The 21,507-nt window shown below is 33.2% G+C and overlaps 1 protein-coding gene across 1 annotated transcript in view; it reads right to left on the bottom strand.

Annotated features, from left to right (window-relative positions):
- HELRODRAFT_128981 (hypothetical protein) overlaps positions 1–21,507 on the bottom strand; it is a gene marked incomplete at both ends in the record, with an annotated part of 58,274 nt that overhangs the window by 24,856 nt on the left and 11,911 nt on the right. Inside the window, 12 exons of the mRNA XM_009021035.1 lie at positions 1,969–2,188; positions 2,529–2,622; positions 3,801–4,044; positions 4,327–4,421; positions 4,943–4,992; positions 5,620–5,797; positions 6,712–6,820; positions 6,898–6,980; positions 7,691–7,867; positions 8,299–8,427; positions 10,270–10,376; positions 10,850–10,997. Of these exons, the coding sequence (XP_009019283.1) occupies positions 1,969–2,188; positions 2,529–2,622; positions 3,801–4,044; positions 4,327–4,421; positions 4,943–4,992; positions 5,620–5,797; positions 6,712–6,820; positions 6,898–6,980; positions 7,691–7,867; positions 8,299–8,427; positions 10,270–10,376; positions 10,850–10,997 (1,634 nt within the window). The remainder of the gene's footprint in view (positions 1–1,968; positions 2,189–2,528; positions 2,623–3,800; positions 4,045–4,326; positions 4,422–4,942; positions 4,993–5,619; positions 5,798–6,711; positions 6,821–6,897; positions 6,981–7,690; positions 7,868–8,298; positions 8,428–10,269; positions 10,377–10,849; positions 10,998–21,507) is intronic.

Raw genomic sequence — 21,507 nt, 5'->3', positions numbered from 1 at the left:
CTTAACGCGTGATTCTATGCTCATTGGCATAGTTTCAGAAACGTCTTAAGTTCTCAAAGAGTCAGCCTTGGGTTCACCAGTTAGGCAGCTTCGAGTAATCAGTGCCTGTTCTGGTATCTAAGAGACTTAACGCGTGATTCTATGCTCATTGGCATAGTTTCAGAAACGCCTTAAGTTCTCAAAAGTGGATTTAGTACGAGACTCTATGCTCATTGGCATAGTTTCGCACGCGTACTAGAGTCACACAATTTGTTTCCAGTGTTGTTCTGACTCTTGTTGTCTTGTGTTGGTCGTGCGAAAGCCGATCAGACTCGACGGCCCAGTGAAAACAGGCCGTGGTTGTGCGAAAGCCGACCGACTGACAGACAGGCCCAGTGAAAACAGGCCCTTGGTCGTGCGAAAGCCGATCAGACTTGACGGCCCAGTGAAAACAGGCCAAGGTTGTGCGAAAGCCGACCGACTGACAGACAGGCCCAGTGAAAACAGGCCCTTGGTCGTGCGAAAGCCGATCAGACTTGACGGCCCAGTGAAAACAGGCCAGGGTTGTGCGAAAGCCGACCGACTGACAGACAGGCCCAGTGAAAACAGGCCTTGGGTTCTGTGAAAACGAATCCGCCTCGTTGTTTTGTTTCTTGTGCTATTTGTGGACCTAGGGTTCTTTGCTGGATTCTATACTCATTGGTATAGTTTCACACGCAGCTTGGAATTTCCATAGGCTCCGATTTTTGTGATTCATTTTTTTTTTTTTATTTATTGGAGTTGTATCGACATCACCATCGGATACACACGATTAAAACGCCAAGAAACATATTCCAAGTTGAAGACCCAACAAGAAGAGTTCTAATTCCTGTATTCCAGTTTGTTCATTGACATTTACATTCTTATAGAGTTCATTAGTTCAATTCCTTTTATTTACTTCCGTCGATTAATAAAATTGTTATCGAATATTTTTACGCGTTCGTGTGTTACTCAGTAAAATCATATAATTCGAAAAAGCCCAGTGCCACACAGGACTGGTCGAACTCACGATAAAAATATACACAAAAATTATTGTCGGACCATACAAAAATTCCCTGAGAAAGATAGAGGAGGAGATTGCTTCCTCTTATCATTTTAATTTATTATTATTTAAAATCTCCGACAATTGGCGCCCAACGTGGGGCCTTGTCACCCTTTTAAAAATCCTCCTCCTCATTAATTTATTATTTATTATTTTAAAATTTCCGACAATATATATATATATATATATATAGAGCAAATAAAACAGAATGAACGTAGAAAAAAGATGAAAAAACCTCTTCATCTAGATCGAAATCTTCACAATCACTTATTGAAATGCATGGAATGGAAGTTTTGCGGTCATCGACCTCGCCATTATCTTCGAAATCTTTGGCATCTGAACAGTTTCGTCCGTCAACATTCTTGTCAATGTCATCTGCAGAGTTCGGTGTAGCGCTGTCTTCAGAACCTCTTTGGTTACTAGTACTGGTGTCAATTTTTTCATTTTTATTTCCTCTAGCTGGTGATGGAAAGAGAAAGACAGACGGTTTGGTTTTTTTTGTAGGGTTTATTAAGCAGGAGGTGGTGGACGTTGTAGATTTGCATGCAGGTGTTATTGCTGATGTTGACGTTGTTGTTGATGTTGCTGATGTTGATACTTTTGATAGAGAGAGGGTTGATGATGGAAATAATTTGCTGCCTTTCTTAGAAACATCCGCAGAGGGCGCTTTTGTTGCATTTATCGCTGAAGTAGGAATGGTTGATGTTGATGTTGATGCTAGGCTGGTTGTTGCTATAGTGAGGTTCTTCTTGTTGAAGTTCAATGACGAAGAAACACTGTCAATTATGCTTCTCGACATCTTAGCAACTAATCTTGAAGTAGTAGCTGTTGTAGTAGCATTAATCGCAGCAGCGTGGCTTCCAGTGTCAATACAACTTGAGCAAGAAATGATGTTTGAATTTGTTAACGCTGCCTGTGCTGAGTCATCATTTATGGTGGCGACAGAAGTTGCAGTAGGAATGTTTCCAGGAGATGAACGGATGGTGGGTGATGTGAATGTTAGGTTCTCAACGTTCGGTTTTGTCAGTGGAATGGGTGAAGGTGACGATGATGGAGATTTGTTCATCAGTGACCGCTTGTAATTTTCCATATTGAAACAGATCGTCTGATGGTTTTGTTCATCTACAGCTTTCAAAAATAATGATCAAGTATAATAAATATATAGAAATATTAGCATAAAAAGACTGTAAACCAACAAGTTATTAATGGCCACAAAATTTTAAAAAATATGAAACAAAGTACGCCCATGATCAGATCATAACTTTCATAGATTGGTGGTTTTACTAGACATTTGAAAATTTTTAAAAATTAAAAAAATATTTTTTAAATGTACTAATGCACATAATGCATTTACAACTACACAATAAACACAACTGATAAATAAATCTTTTGCAAACACAATTAAGTCAAATTTATATCACAAAATATCCAGACATTTATAGCCCAGCAAAACAACAAAAACAATTACTTCTCTCAGTAACTTCAACAATATTTCTGATAGCCTTCTTCAAGCTGTTGGCCCGGCACATCAACTGCTCCTTCGACCTGTAGGCTGTCTGCTGCTGATGCAAGAATATAATCACAACAACCACTAAACAACAAAATAGCAACAAGTTGACTATTACATCGAGCCAAAACCACACACGACATTAACAAAATATGACAAGAAAGAATTAAAATATTAAATATTATTATTGAATATAAGAACATCAAAAAACCCAAAGCATACGGTCTTGAAATTATATATATATACAAATCAAGGCAAGAAAGATACTCATTTTTAAAAACCACCTTCATACATGTAAAACAATTAAAACATTTAACTATTTTTTCAACTCGCCAGTTTAGGCGTGGTCAACAAATCTACAAGCAGAATTGAAATAAAAAACACAATTCAAATATTACAAAGACAGTAAATATGTTTTGTCATGATAACAAACATTTTTTTAGCTCAATTGTAAATGAATAACTTTTAATAATTCAATAATTCAACAAATTAGCATGAAAAATTAACGTGACGTGTTTAATCGTTTTGTACCACCAATCGTTTAGTTAATATCTATTGATTAGTTGATAAGAAAATCATGAGAACGCAAGAAACAAAAGTGACAATTTTAAACTGAAAAGTCCTCTTTCTCAAATACTAAATAGCAAATAAGTATCCGGTATAATATTATTTTTTGTTTTTATTATGCAGCCCCGCCATACGCAGAACTGTTAACGTATCTTTCTATATTCATAACTAAATAGCTAAACTTTCGTGCCACACAGGCTGCAACATCCACACTTCACACGTTTACTTGTAATTTATTGGCCCGACAATTTATTGATTCAAGATATTTATTAATTAATTTAATTGGTTAATTTATTGAAGTCTGTTGATAATTTTTGTATTGTTATCAAAAATAATCAAAATTACAAAATTTCCGCTTAAACGGACAATGGCAAGTTATCGAAAAATCGATTACAAGATTTCTAAACAAAAAACCTAACAAACAGCCGATATAAGCGTAGTGAAACCCAAGCAATGGAAATTTAACAATTGACAAGAAATATACTGCCACAAAATAAACCAATTAAAAACCTTAGAAGAAGATGAGTTGGCAGTGTTGTTGGACGTCCCTCTACTGCAGGATGTTGTGGCTGTCGTCGTTGTTGTTGTCAATGTTAGCGGGGATTCAACTGATGATGTCGTTCGCGTTGCAGGCATGTCTAAAGATGGTGATGTAGAAAGTTCAACATCAGGTTGAGAATGATCTAGTTGTTTGTCAGAATGGTGTTGCTGTTTTGAGCAATTCTTTGATTCAATTAATCCCTGTTCAAGACTGGATTCTTTAGCGAGCGTCTTCAGCAATGCATCCATCTTATCGTTGAGCATCATACATTTGTAGGCCAGTGAATCGTCAGATGTTGTTCCCCCCTCCAGAACTTCTATGGTGGATGCCACTTTTGAGACAATTTCTTGCACAATACTGCAAAGCACCCTGACAGCGTTCAATTTAAATTATGTACACGCCAGAAAAAAAAAAAAACAGAAAACAAATAAATTGGCAAGTTCTGAGAAATAAGTCGTGAACTATAAATTAATTTAGTTAATAAAAAGTTTCTTGAAGAAAGAAAATCAAAAAATTATGTAATTATATTATCTTTAACCAGTTAGTTTTATGGCAGAAATTTCTGGAATTATTTGAAAATATAGATTTAGTTAAATAATTGAAATTAAATGATTCTAAATAAACGAACAAAAAAAAACATGTTGTAAGTACATAGCAGAAGAGATGACAACGTTATGACTCTGAGAATGCAAGATTCTGGATAGGTGGTCGGCTGCCGTGTCCTCAAATGCAACAATCGGTTCTATCTGCAGTCAATGTTTCGTGGTGAGACGCTATTATAGTTATTATAATTATTTAGAAATGTTTTTAACAATAAACAAAAAAAAGATAAAATTCAGCAAAAAATTTGAGCTCTGCACTAGCTGTTTTGAAGGGTTGAAGTATCAAATACACTATGAAATCATTATTTTAGCAATTTTATATAAAAAAGTTCATATGTATCTCAACTTTTCTTTCATTATGCTTTGAACAAAATTAACTTGAAAAAAAATCTTGCCCTGTTTATAAATTTTATTTTAAACAATTTTCATAATTCTTTCTTATTTAACTTTCACACAGTCGATTTTTTTCCAAACTGACATTTTTATATTCAGATTCGGTCAAAAAGCGATATTTCATCTGGCATTTGACTAAATTCACTATTGTGTGCACTTATATAAAAAATCACATAAAAAGACAAATCATGAAGCTACAATAGATCAACAATATCAAAATGTTGGAATGTCATGAGTGATTCCAAAATATTTTAAGAACTAATTTGTAACACTAACTGGAATGCTTCTTGAATGTCTGGCGTCGGTTTCGTAGCAGAGCACGCTCCATCTGCAAAATTTATTTCTATTATTTATATAATCTTCTAATTAAATGTAAAAGTTTCATCAACGTCATTATTCATATAACAATCAATAAAAAATGAGCCAAAACCTTTACTGACGTAACAAATCGATCAATCAAATAACAGTTAACCGTTTTGATTAACAGTTCTGATTAACAGTTTTGTTTAATATGAGGTTATTTCATTGATTGAAAAAGACTACTGTTATATGAAATTGTTTATTTATTCATTAATTGTTTATATTTCATTTTTTTTGTATATTTATTATTATACTGGATCGTTTATAGAAACGATCATACGGACATAGTCTGCGCTAATTATTATGATAGTATATTATATATTCTTCATAATTTATATTTTGCTGAGCGGGCATTAAACAATAATCATATAGTTCATTTTCAACAAATTTATAATTAAAATTTTATTTTGTCATTATCTTCCGGGGACCGTAAAAGTTCTGCCGAACTTCAGTCTCCTTGCTTCTAGCTAAATAAAATTTTTTCTTTTTCTTATAGACAACAGCAGATAGACAGACAAACAAACAGATAGATAAAGATATGGATTGAAAGATAGATAAACCGACAGACGGCATAGACAAACAGGCAGACAAACAGACAAAGACAGATTGCAGACACATTGGACGAACCTGTCAAACATTTGTATTTGGGCTCTTTCCAGCCTCTCCAGCATCAGAGAAAGTTGGGTATCGTCATCAAAGGAAGCACCCCAACCAAGAACTCTTGACAGATCATTGCCAGTACCCAATGGCAAAATCCCAAGTTGACACTGAATCAAAATATAAAAGAATACAGTTAAAATAAATGTAACATGAAATAGGCCATAAAAAATGACAGACATTAAAAATTATAGCCAAAATTCACATTTTAAAATTCATCTTCGAAATAATACAACTTAAAATATTTGCCATAGAAATACTAAATGATGTCCCACAGAAATTCTTTTATAATTGTAACTTACAGACCTCCACCATGCTCGTTTAATATGCTTCGATCTTATTGATTAAATGTTATCATAAATTGTGTGGGACCAAGAATTCTGATTAAGTTATTGAGTAAAAGATTTAAACTTTGCTTAAGTTCTGTTTTGATTTGTATTAGATTTTTATTTTTAAAAATTTGACATGGCATGACAATGAACATTATTTTTTTAAACTTTATAAATTTTATCCTGGCTAATTTTGCAGCATGTAAAAAATTGTTCTGTTTCTGTTACTAAATAAAAATTTCTTTTTGAATGGCAAATCTAACTTAGTAAATTATTCATAGTCGAAATGAGCATAAAATGTTTTATAATAAATTATTACGAATGTTCACGGTAATTAACTAATTATAATGACAATTACACAAGTCTTATTATCTTTAACTTATCGCCATATTATTTGTAATTATTATTAGTTATTTATTAATCATCTATTAATATTTATTTTTGTTGGAGGCATAAGAAAGAACGTATCGTGGTGCCTCATTATTTTCTATTTGTTATGTTAATAAATAGTGTGATAAGTCAGACAAACTGAACCATAATTTACTATGTACATAGATAAACATGACTTTTTATTATCATGACTTTCATGACCCCGAACTTTTATATATGATTAAAAACAGCTTATGAAGAATCGGAAATAACAACTTTACTAAATAGCATACAACATACATACACACATACACCAAGACACTCACTTGTCCGTGCAGACCAAGTTTGTCGATTTCATTGAGGACCCAACCCATGCTTCCATCTCCTCCACACACCAACACACGGAATGTTTGAAAATTCTGGAAAAGTCTCAACCTGTTATATAAGGTTTAAATATTTATTTGTAAATTCGTTTAATAAAAAAAAACAACATCCTACCAATTTCAACTAACCCAGTTCTTGGTCCTCCATTCATCAGATCAAAAACTTGAGCCGGATTTAACAACTGTTTAAATCTTCTTAACATTTTGACACCCTGTTTAGTGAACATATTAAATTTTTAAACTTAGCTGTTCTTAAAACATTATACCTAGATTATTCCTTCATTATTGATCAAATAAACTATTTTCTGATGAACCTACAAAATTTAAACAATGTATGTTGATTTATAATATCTACATTGGAAACAACAAAAAATAAAAAGTTGAAAGCAAATTTATACAAAGATAATAAATATTAGTCACCTGATGAATAAATTCAAATTTTGAAAAAAAAACTAGGAATCCATTTTAGTAGCTTTTAAATTTTGACAATTTTAGCCTTTTACACTTGGTGAGTCTGATAAATTTGTTGAACTTTTTTTAACATATAAAATATATGTTCCGCAGTTTTTAATTCAAAATGCCTTCTTAGATAAAAATGTCAAAGCTTCTAACAAACAAACAATTTAACAAACAAACAAACAAATAAACAAACAAACAAACAAAAAATATTTATAACTTGTCGTATAAGACTTTAAACAATTCCTTATTTCAATAAGGCCTTAATTGACCACAGGCATATAATTAATATTTCCCTAAAGCTAATGTGTTAGAACTTGTAACAATATAAAACAAGCTGAGAGGCAATACAAAACAATAATAAAGATAACCATTACTTCATTGTAGATGATGCAAAAACATTTCAAAATCATAACACGCACAACAGTTTTGATACAAAGTAGCAGTGTTTTAGCAGGCAACCGACCTGACTGTCACCACTTTTAGAATTGAGAAAGACCAACAGAGGGCTGCTGTCGGAAGGTTTCTGGGCTCTCCAGAAGCCACCCTCGTCCATCATTGTAATGGAAGTAGGTGGCAGGATGGATACGTGGGCGGGACCAAGGTTGCATGTAGGTGTCTTGTGCTGGCAACCACTGTGCACCTGCATCATGTACAAAATGAAACTGTGCAGTGTCTGCAATGGAGCAGTTTACATTGCTTTGTATTCATTCTTTCATTACACAATCATCTAAAAATGGCATTTACAACGAGTCAGGTTAATGTTAAAAAATTTCATCAGATGTTAAAAAATTTTAAATCTAAAAAACTGAAAAATATTCTATCCCCAAAAATTATTTGCTGATTGTATTAATAAATATAAAAAATTAATAAAATTGAAAATTTTTGTAAATCGATTCAAGACCTGTAAACCTTGCGTGATAACAGCGCATTAAATATCTAAACAACTTAAATAGTGAATAACCTATAAATCATTGAGAAATTGACAAATGAGTACAAAAATTGTGCAAGGTTGTTTAAAGCATCGTTCAAACGGTAGACAAAATAAAAATTAAAACAAAAAAAGATTTTAACAGTTGCTTGGCACCAAAGGCAAGACAGGTCTTGCAGCCTCAACATGCTCCCACAAGATTTCTTGCAGACCAGACATTTCGAATTTGCTGGAAAGTTGCCCATTTGCCATTGGTGAGGCATCAAAAGATTCTGTAATGGTAGTGATGAAGATGACGATGATAACGTTGACGATAATAAAGATGATGATAACAATAACGAGGACGATGATAGCACTGTGACAGTAATGATGATGGTGGAAACAATGGTGATCGATCATACAAAGAAAACGCAGCTCTTATTATTATTATATCTTCAATGTCGAGTTTTGCATGCATAAGAAATAACTAATTACATAATATTTTGAAAGCATTTATTATACATTTTCCATAGAAACAATGAATGCCAATGACTCATCTGCTTGTTGTGTATTTAAGCGTACACTATATACATGTGTAGTAACATTTACATATACAAACATAATTTCGTAAATACACATACATACAGAAAAACCTATTCATACACGCATGTACATATATACACATACAAATATACGCAGATGTTGGAGGCAACACACTAGAAAATGAAACGACGCAGAAAATAGAAACAAACAAACGGTGATGAAGATTTAAAAATAGTTGAACGATGGATGACCTTCTGCAAAATGAAAGAGAAAACAACAGCAGAACAAAAGAGGAGACATTATGAAAATATAAGAACAAAATGATGTACAAATTTGAATGATTTAAATGATAATGATAAATGATTAAATGATATAAAAATTAAAACATAACACTTGATATTGCTGATAACGAGACGAAAACTCAGAGATATGATAGAAATAACATTTAAAGAAGAAATGAGAAGAACGGGCCCTGAGATAACAATCTATTATTATAAACATCATTCGTTTGAAAACCATTAATCACAGACAATAAAATTTGTAGATTCAAAAGTTGTTGACAGCTAAGGTAAGAAACCAACCAGCTCAACTTACAGCATTTTTATATAAAGATAAAAAGTCAGACAGTAAGACAACATTTTATTTTTAACTCATATACAAGTGTCTGCAGAATGAATTGTCCATTTATACTACAATATTTAATTGTTCAAATGAATGAGTTTGCTAGCATAAGCATGTCGTCCATCTCACTGGATTTGTTGACAATTTAGCGATGATGCTATTGATGAGTATGTAGGTGGTGCTGAAACATTCAACTGTTACGTTCTGCATCCATAATTTAAAAAAGTTTGAAATTCACAATGATTGGTGATGTTGATTAATGAGCTTGCATCTGGCATGTTGTTTGTCATATTCGTCCCAACGTTGTTTTGTTGTTGCCACCAATCCATTTTAATTAAAGCAAAATTAGTAAATTAAAAGCAGTGCTAACAATAGTGGTAATAATAATAATAAGATTATTATTATTATTATTCCCTTTCTTCTTTTAATTATAACAAATAAAATGTGAACCATAAAAAGTATGGTAATAATTATTATTTAAAATAGGCTGAAATGGTTATAAAATTATAGCGAATTTCAAAAGTATTTAAATTTGCATAATTATGGACAAATAAAAATAAATGTTGGTGTGAAATGGTTCGATGTTTAACAAAAAAAAATCATCTGCTTCAGGCAAACAAACATTCAACATAATTCATTGCAGTGAAAAGTGTGGACTACAAACGAAAATTAATAAATTTTAAGCAACTTTTCTAAAGTTGAGCTACAAAAGAATAAACTGATGTAGTTTTGTTTATAAAATTTAAGAAATTTCAAAAAGTTACACGTATGAGCCTCGGCAGATCATTATTAATGACAATTCAAGGTCAAGGACACATGTAATTGCAAACGCAATCCCACTTCACAAATAACAAGATAGCAAACGGTTAATTAACACTGAAACAGAAAGCACAGCAGATGCAAGAATGCAGCAACTACTCGACGAAGATGATGTACAAACGATGAAAGTGACACGACATGACATGACTGACCCCCTCTGCATCCTCGACGATGGAATGTTCCATAGAGGCCAGAGTGCTCCACTTGCAAGTTGGGTGAGACTTTATGGCACATCTCTTGTGCGTTCTGTACTTGCAGACTGGTTGGTTGTTTGGTTGGTTGGCAGATGGGTTATTTAGTTGTATAATTATTTGGTTGATTGGTTGTTTGTTTGGTTGGTAGGGTGTTTGGTTGGTTGGTAGGTTACATAGTAGGTTTTTTGTTGGATGTTTGTTTGCTAAGTTAGGTGGTTTGCTGAACATAATTGATCACCACGTTGAGAGAATAAACACATTGTCTCAGTTACAAAATTGCTAAATAAATTAAATATACAGTACAAGTTTATGAATCTATAGATATAAATTTAAAAAATTTTTGAACTGGCCTTATTTCAATGAAATTTTCACACACACACACACACACACACACACACACACACACACACACACACACACACACACACACACACACACAAACAAACAAACACATACATTTATAAATATATAAGAATAGTAGTAAAGAAAACATTTGATAATCAAAACCAACAAAAACAGCCATAAGAATAGTGTAAACCTTCACAAGCCAGTCCGTGCAGCGTAACTCCACTTCTGGAGACACTCTGCAGTGATTCGCCACAAACGTTACAGAACGTGGGTCGGATGGTCGGCAGGACGCACCAGTTGTGTCTTTGTAGGGTCATGTTCAACGCGGGCGGAGATATCTACGATGCAGATGGTGGTATGAAGTTGAGTGATTAATGTTGCCAATAAATTGCTTCAACAAAATAACGTGCAATCGAACCTCTCTATTTTTATAACCACCAGTTTTTTTATTGACTGCTAATTAAATGTAACGACAAAAATAATGATAAGAATAACAACAACAAATCAAAACAATACCGTAAACAAAATCAATAAGTGAATCTGTTAATGAAACAATTTAATAAGTAAAAAAGTATGCCAAATAACAGTAGAAAATGATCGAATGTGGGGAGCGAACGACGAACATTTTTAAGAAACGATCTCAAACAAGCTTGCTGCAAACAACTGCATCAAAAGATCTATTCGCCGTGAGCTGTGTAAACTCAAGCAATATATCGAAGACTGCAACAGTATCACAAAAATGCTGTGAAATGTGAAACCAATCAGTCAACCATTAAAAGCTATTAAGAAGTCAGTTCATTATTTCCGTCAGATACAAAAAAATGTACTTAATATACATAGTATTAATGATAGATAATAATATAAACCGATAATTGTATAATCTTTAATATTATAATTTTTAATACGTACGAATAAAAAAGAGTATTGCCTTTCGTGAGTATGTTTGAACTGAACAGTTAAAACAACTGATTATGAACTACCATCAACAAAATTTAAAATTGTTGCCAACGTTGCAAAATGCCCTTTATAAATTTATAACTGGCTCTTCAACCGTGATAATTATTATGTACATTTTAGAAATTGTTGGTTGCATAACTGCGTAGCGGAGTGCATACAGTTAAAACATCAAGCAGATGGATAGCCAAAAATATTTCTTGCGTGACAACTGGAAATAAGTTTCGTAGCGAAGCAATTACTTATATCATTTCATTAAATTTGAAACCTTCTTCTTAACAACCATCCTCCCCTTCATGCGTTGAACCTTTTTGGTTTAAATTATACATGGTAGGAATGCTTTCCCAGTCAAGTGTAGTTACGGTATTTTTTTATAATATATTGAATTTTAAAAATGTAAAAAGTATTGAACAGTAGTTAAGTTTCAACAAGCAGCTCCAACAACACAACACAACATTAACAACGCAACCACCGCCACAACAGCAACAACGGCTACTACTACTTCCAATAACAAAAATAATAATAATAAAAATAATAATAATGATAATAACAATAATCCTTATGACCAAAAGACCAGATACCAAAGACCCTAATAAATATAGACTGATAACTTGTCTTCCTACAATGTCTAAAATTCTCACCGGTGCCATATTAAACAGAATATATGATTGCTTGTGTGCAAATGACTTATTTTCTTCAGAACAAAAAAGATGTAAAAAGTCTTCCAGGGAATGTAAAGATCGAGTATTGGTGAATATGGCAATAATTCGATCAGCACTCAAAAGCAAAAAAAATTTAGGGTAAGCATAGCATGGATTGATTATAAGAAAGCATTTGATAGTGTACCACACTCATGTATTCAAGATGTGATGACCATTTACAAAATCCCCAGTGATTTCAGAAAATTTATTGGAGATTCTATGTCAAAATATAAAACTAAAATGTGCCTTTACTATGATTAAGGTGTGTTAATGACAAAAACTGTAAAGATTGGAAGAGAAATTTTTCTGGGGGACTCCCTTTCACCGTTACTGTTTTGGACGATCTGAAACTCTTTATGCCTAACGATGACCAACTCAAAAAAGCGCTGACGATATTAAATAATAAGTCGTGATGTTCAAATGAAATTTGGAATAGACACATGTGCTACTCTAGTTGTTAGAAGTGGTACTGTGATGCGAAAAAGCGGTATAAATGCTGATCTACTTCAGAGGTGTAGATGCAGAAGAAAGGTACAGATATTTGGGAATGGAGGAAACAGAAGGAACGCAACAACGAATGATGAAGGAACAATTCAAAAAAGAACACTATTGTTGGGTGAAATTGATTTTAACAACACAGCTGAAGCAAAAAATAAAGTTATGGCTATCAACAATCTGGCAACCCCAGCCAGAAAGTACAGCTTTGGTATAATTGAATGGCGATGATCAGAATAACAGCAAATTTATAGAAAAACAAGAAAATTGCTAAATATGGAAGGAGCACATCATTCGAATGCTGATGTTGATCGATTGTATTTTAACAAAAATAAAAGGGGTAGAGGGATAATAGGAATTGAAGATTCTCATCTTCAACCGAATTTATATGATTCAAATCTATTTGATCACAAAAATTTTTTCAGGTTGGCTAAAATACTGCCAAGTAAATAAACATTCATCCAAGCACAATATTTGGGCGGCGTGATAGCGAAATAGTTAACGGTGCCTGGTCCTGCTGTTACGGTAACTGTGTTCAAATACAAAGAAATCCCCGCCTATCATATGCAATGAGTGTGACGCGTGGTTTGTACGCGTATTTATGTACGTTGAAATCACTGAGGCAGGTGTACAAGAAAGACTAGTTTAATATTCATAGGCCGAAAATCTGGGATGAAAGTGTTTCTCTTCCAATTAAATTAACTAACAATTTTATAATTCTCAAAAATAAAATTAAATAATTTCTATTAAATAAATTGGTTCACGTAAAGGTGTGTAAGCCATACAATCAGGCCAATGTTTCAACCTTGGTATATGAAGACTGCAGATGCAGGCATGTAGTAACAAACAGGCAAACTGGCCAACTGAAAATATACTTACGGATGAACATCGCAATAAAAAATGATAAATATGATAAATAAGAATAGCAAACCAGCGATGGAGAGGAAGATGGAAGAAGCAGCAGCACTTATAAGAACTTCCTCTATATGATGGTGCTAAACCGTTTATCACGGACAGAGGCAAGAATATTTTCTTCAACGTCGACGTGGATAACCATCATCACCAACAACGTAGACACCAAGACAGCTCCACCATTTCACTTTTATATTAGTGCTATAATCATCCATCCCACTAGCATCACTCATATTCCCATTACTATTACTATGATTAATTATTAGCAAATGTAAAAACGTTATAGACCATTGCTGGTCTCAGAAAAGCTCAAAAGCTCTCCCAACATTAGACAGCTCCACACACACACACACACACACACACACACACACACACACACACACACACACACACACACACACAGAACAAGCGCACACGCACACACAGAACAAGCGCACTCCATTCGAACTAAGCCATCGCAATAGCGTGTGCTAAGTGAGCGGAGGAGAAGAAGTACTGTTAAATAAATTACGATCATGAACCATCGCTATTATCATCGTTGTTACAATTGCAATGAAATGGCATACTAATGTATTATAGTCAACAGTTTAGTTTTGAAATAGTTCAGTATCGTTTATTTACGCTTTATTTGTAGTTTTATTTATCTCTATTATTAATTTCTTCTTAGAAATGAATACAAACGAAAAAATTAGACAGTTAGACGAATAATCTGAACCACACATACATAACATACATACATGCATATATGCACACAACAAAAGCATGAAAGTACATACACAACAGACTACATGGAAGTACACTTATACAATATAACAACATAGAAGTACACTTATACAAGTACAATATAACAAGAATAGAAAATAGATGCTCATACACACAAATCAACCTAGAAAAACACACATATATTACAACATATATAAATACAACATATACACACTCTACAACAATTTCAGAATATGTAACCTACAAAACGCTACACATACGCGCACGCACGCACATGAAAGTTAATATATTATATACGAGTATGTGTGATGAATTAGTTTGATGATGAGCTGCTTACACCAACTCCATGTACATAAATGTTGAAGATGCGAAGATGATATATACATTTCATGAAGGAGAAAATAAGAGAGAGGGTGAGATAGATGTAGAAAGAAGAGATGAGAATGAGGAAAAATAGAAGCACAGGAAATGAAAGAAGGAGAGAAAAGAGTAAAAATAAATTACCACTACAAGCACTAAATAAAAAAACGCTATGTGCATAAATGAGAAAGAGGATCATTTAAAAGGGGACAGCCCTAGAAACAGACAGTTGAACACGTCAGTCAGAAAAGTATGCGAGCGAATAAATGCATACAAGATTCCTTCTTGTTGTTTTTAATGTTGCTAATCACTTATGCTGTTACCGTGTGTAACGCTAAATGTTCCTGAAGCTACTATCTGCTGTTCGAGTAATGAGTGATAATGCATCAACACTGATTGGTGTAAACTCCTAATGGTTGATACTGAATTGACTCAGCAGTTTCTTATGTTTTACTAAATTTTAAATTACTTCTAAAAGAAACTGCAATGACTAACGTTTCTTATCAATAGTTTTTACCGAAAACCTCTTTTTCTGTTGCTGCGCTACAATGATTGACAAGGCAGAAAATAAATAAGTCAAAAAATTAAATGTAAAAGTTGACGAGCATGAAGGAAACGTGACGTAGTCAAGATATGTAAAGAAGAAATAAGATGGAACGGTCTGCGGGATCATTGCATGACAATTTGAAAATTAAAAAAAGGCTTAAAATTTTTTGAAGATGATGATCCATTAAATATATATCTATTTGTAATTTATATAACCAACTTCTAATTAATATCACTCAAATAAATATAGACTGTCATTGTCCGCAATCATGAGAAAAAATAATTCAAATATTCACAACTTGAAAATTATTTTCAAATTATTTTCCTCACGTAAGAACAGCAGGTAGAGCAGTTTTTGAAATAATTCTTCAACAACAATTGCCAAGATGTCTTAAATATTCCTTGCACACAAAATTTTCATTTTAAAGATTCAGTTGGTGATGTGCATACGAAAATAAAATTTTGCCTCAACAGACGAATTATATAAATAAATGTAAATATTTGATGTGCACATAAATCTACATTTAAAATTAGTTATGAAATGATTGAAAAAACACAGCTGCTAGAATAAAAAACACACCAACATATTCAATTTTTTTGCATTTGTTCTTACTTTACTAAAAAGTACTCAACTTAGAGAAAACTAATAGAAAAAATGACAATAAAATATTAACACCGTAAAATGAAGTATCGAACGAAATAACCAAAACCATTTTGGTTTCGCTTGGCGTCTAATATTTAAACGTGAACAATTTAAAGTTTGAAGAATTACAGTTCCTTACATAATAGCAAATGACCGTAATAAATAAGTGCTATCGTGTTCAATAACGCATGCATGTCGTCTAATCCTGCTTCTAATCCCACTAAAAGCAAGGCATTGTTTGAAAAACAGATTGTTCAACAATTTCACCGTTATCATAATCGTCATCAGCATCATCTTCAAGACTTAATGGTATATCTTCGCTAGAGATATGCAATCAATTTGATGTTATAGCAATCACTGCAATGGCCTAACGTTCATCGCCTTCACTACTCACCTAAATATAAATGTTCAAATCGATCCTGGTCTAAATTTGGCTGGCTAAAATTTTGCCATACTTTTCTAATCAGTCGGAACGGATCAACATATGGAATCCTCTTCTTTTATCACCACAGTTGCTCATCTCTTCATACCACCCTTTTCTGCCTCTTCCCAATCAGAGCTGCCATTAATAAGCAACAACAATATTTTAAATCAACCAGACGAGCTAATTTGTATAACACCCTTTTAGCGTACTTACGGAGCCGATGCATTTTATCCCTAACAACCAGAAGTGAGACCAAAATTTTAAAGAGCTTGAAACTAATCTGGCAGTTGCGTTTAAAGCAGATTGATCATCATCCTTTGGAAAAAATAACTCGATGTCATAGCCATACATGGCCAGGCTAAACACAAAACTCAACAGATATTTCCTGATTAATTTAATTTGGACAGTTGATAGAGAACGTCGTCAACTTAATAAATTGAAATAAGTTTTCTACAGAATGATCTGCATCCAGTATAGTACCACGATAGCCCACAACCACATATTCTCAGTTCTATTCAGGTAAAGTTTGTGTTGTTTGCAGTCACTAAAGATCTACTACGTCAACACGTTCACTAATTTTGAAACAACAGTACGAAGTTTGTGACGATATAACTGGTCAATAAAAATCTATACATCGGTGTGCAAATTATATTAAAGACCAGCTGCTTTGATAGTGATCACATAATTTAGAGCGTACTCGGCGTATATAAATCAGGGGGCCAAAGAATGAGATTAATTATGAAAAACCCCGTTTTAGTAATAAAATTGACAACTTGGCACCCACCTGTTAAAATTGAAACAATAAAACTAATAACACATAATGGCATTGGTAAAATTTCAGAATTCTGCACATTGAATGCAGAAGTAACATCAATCGTTGCCAATCTTCTTTCTGTTCTCAACATTACAGACAGCTGATATGGTGTACATTAATTCAATTTTACCCAATTTTGTGATGGATTATAAAATTTGGTTCAAAAAAATTAGTCAACTTTACTGCAGTTTTCACTTACAATATTTTAAAATAAAAATAGCTTTCAACTAGTCTATGATTGTACAAAGCAGATCTCAAACTCTGCATTAACTAGTGAGCATTTAAACTTGCACCAGCACCTCAAAACATCGCATTAATTCATTTAAACTGACTTTCTACATGTGTTGGAAATTAAATTAAATTTTCTAATTTAAATAATTTGCTGACGAATTTGTGCATGTGAAACAACGGTAACAGGTGAAGTGAACTCATAAAACGGCAATAAAATGTAAGATACCTGCTCGTTGCATGAAGCATATTATGTTATTTTTCATTTTATTATTTTATTGTATTCTATTATTATATTTTGATGCTTTTTACTTCCTCGAACTGAAAGTGAATAGAAGGCAACTACCTTCACCATGGAAAAATTCTAACTATAAGATGAAATGCAGTTTCTCAACATAATGTAATATAAAATAAATTAGACTAGAAATGCTTTCGCAATTCCGTACCAAACAGTTAATGAAATACCTGAAAAATTTGTTTCAAAAATTTCATGTTTGTCTCGTTAAAATAATGCTTAAAAAACCTTTATCAACTGAAACTTTGTTGAGTATGTAAAACTACATCCATTGACAACCATAATTGTTAAAATGTTTGCTAAAATTAAACAATGAAATGAAATATTGAATAAAACTTTTTATGCTTTAACCTTGAAAAACGTAAAATGAAAAAGTTAAAGTTATTAAAAAATAAACTATTTACTTAGTCTAGAAGAGTGTTGAAAAGTAATTCAAGCAGAAAATAGCAACACATCATAGCGCTGTACATGGCACTCAACAACCCACCACACAACGGCCCACAACACATACAACACACCACACAGCAACACAAAACAACAATACGACACAAAGTCTTCATCTCTCAATTGCATTTCTTACATCAACACATTAGAGTATTGCATGCATAAAAAATCATCATCACCACCATAGCTGGTCTTCAATGTTATTGTTATCATTATCAACAAAGCTGTTTGTTTTTTATCCTTCTATCCTTGCCTAATATAGCTTTCCATAACAATCTACACATCCTAAATCACAATCAGATCATCATAATCACCTCTGTCATCATCATCCCCATCATCTCATTTTTATTCCCCTTCACCTCACCATCATCTCTCACCATCCTCCACTTCCACCTCATCGTCATCATCTCATTATTATCCGTCTCATCATCATCTTCTTATTTGTATTATCCCCTTCTCATCCTCCTCCTCCTCATCATCATCTTATTATTATCATCCTCCTAATCATCATCCTCATCATCATCTCTCATCATCATCATCTCATCAATACTATCCTCCTCCTCCTCATCATCATCATCTCATCAATACTATCCTCCTCCTCCTCATCATCATCATCTCATCAATACTATCCTCCTCCTCCTCATCATCATCATCTCATCAATACTATCCTCCTCCTCCTCATCATCATCATCTCATCAATACTATCCTCCTCCTCCTCATCATCATCCTCTGCCATCGATATCATCATCATCTTATCCAAATTAATATTGCACTTTTTACCGTCACCATCGTGGCATTATCATTGTCATCGTCGTCACCATCATCATCATTACAATCATCACCTTCTTCGTCATCATCATCACCATCATCAGTAGCAGCAGCACAAACATTTTTGTCATTAACGTTTTTATGACATTAACAACTCAATCAGCCTGGACAAACAAACAAACTGTGCACAAATTAAGATTATAATTTAATTAAAAATAAACAAACTTACAACGATGAGTTTAATCCGCTGCCATATGCTCGTTATGCTGGCCAATGTTGAGGTGATGTTAGTTAATGTCAGTTGGTTTTACATTAATGTCAGTTGATGTAACCCCGACGTTATATAATTAATATAATTATATTTCATTTCATTTTTCATTTTCAAAGTTTTATTCATAATCAACAACATATCAAAGAAGTGAATAAAAGTTATGAAGTTGAATATGCGGAGACCGAATAAGACTGATTGTCTTGTGGTGGCCACCGCAGGTAGATACATGAATAGTTAATGAAATAAAATAAGGAAAATAACTGAAGCAGAAAGATAATTGAAGATAAATAAGTAAATGTTCGTGTCATACATATATAGACATATAACTATGTAAATGTTCGCTCAGTACATATATAAACACATAAATGTTTATATATGTACATATATAAACACATATATTGGTTTAGTTAATGTTACTAAATAATATATAAATGTAAGCTAGTACTGCGTTAATATTGGCACGTGTTACGCCGGCGTTGTAATGTCATGTCACACTAACTAACTGACTTGCACCAGCTAATATGAAATAGTTCTCACTTCTTTTATAGTTGAGAAAGCCACCAGAGTAATTAAACAACGATCATATCCTGGCAAACAGAAGTAGTAACGAGCAAGCAAGATGGTAATTTCAATGAATGAATGTATGAATAAATGAATGAATGAATGAATGCATGAATGAATGAATAAATGCATGAATGAATGAATGAATAAACGAACGAACGAATGAATGAATGAATGAATGGCTCTATTTAATTGCTACAAACCAACGTTAACTTGATGCGCATATTCATCATTACCATAATTACACCATCAATGCCATCACCATTAGCGGCATCATTACCATAATCACCTCATCCTCATCGCCGTCGCCATCACCATCATTATCACTATCATCATAATCATCAAGTTGTATTTTTTTTACATTATTTGTTTAAGGAGCATACAGGAAAAAAACCAATTTGATTTTTAACTTTGCCGATGAATGACGCAACAGCAGGTAAACAATTGATGTTTGTATTGTATAAACGACCATCGTGCTTACCCCCTTGTACTTCCTCTTCCTCCTCATCCCATCACCATCACAAACATCATCATAATCACTGTCATCGAGATCGTCATCGTCATTAGCGTCATTTAAAAGTACGACAGGATTCCTTTGAAACACTAGCGAACAAGCCAACAACAAAAATGTTATCTATAACAACGACAACGCAAAACAAAAGCACAAATGATTGATGACCTTGGCGAAGTATTGATGGGTAATCACAGCAGAGTGACGACAACAGCAACAACTGACCGTAGAATTATGTGCGTTGATGAATTAAGAAACTAATAAATAAAAAATTTTCAAGTATTACACATTGATTACCATCATCATGGTTCAATCAGTTTTCCAATTACAGCAAGTAAGAGAAATGAAATTAATTTTTAACACAACTGCTACATCAGCTCGAAAACTCTAACGATGGATGGATCATTCCTGAATAGCCTAGGGGAGACGGGGGCCGAATGGACCGCTTTTTTTTGTCGCTCACTAAATATTTTTTCTTTGCTCAACAAAATCAGCTATCGCTATTTTAATAACTGATCTTGATTTGTCATTATCTTGCACAGTTGACGGTATTTTTTTAATATTTCCAAATAACGTAATTTTTTTATAATTTAATTTTTAAGGTGGGTTGTTCCAATTTTTTTGGTGGTCCATTCGGTACAATAGCGGTGTACTGGATGGACCGGGTAAAGTACCAAATGGACCATTAAAGAATAGCAACAAATTCATGGAAATAAACACATTTGAAGTATTTTTAATTGAAACAAAAATTGAAATAATAAGATTATTCATGTATGCAAAATTCGCAAATGTAATCAACTGCACTAGAAACACTCGTGCAGAGCTCGTGAGCCCACTTGGCACAATTTCTGCAACGAAACCACATTTCGTTGTCTCGGCCAGCCTCACCACACATGACGCATATGTCCTTCTCAGCATATAATTGTGTTTTTCCAAGTTTTATAGCATATTCATAAGCAAGTTGTCTCAGTTTAATACGGCTAAGGCCAAATCCCATTTTGGATGATGCTACACAATAATCCACAAGACATTTCTCTTCAGAATCTGTAAAGATTTTCGTAGAGACATTTTGGTAAGGTTTTGTGACATCTGAACTTGACAAACCAGGCTTTTCTTTTATTTCCTTAATCTTTCTTTTTAATGTGGAACGTTTTATATTATAAACCTGAGAAGCTTTTCTTTCAGACATTTTGCAATT

This window comes from Helobdella robusta, assembly GCF_000326865.2.
Source record: "Helobdella robusta unplaced genomic scaffold HELROscaffold_3, whole genome shotgun sequence".
NCBI lineage: Eukaryota > Metazoa > Annelida > Clitellata > Rhynchobdellida > Glossiphoniidae > Helobdella > Helobdella robusta.
Note: the sequence above shows the minus strand (reverse complement) of the source record. Positions and strands in the feature narration are given on the sequence as shown.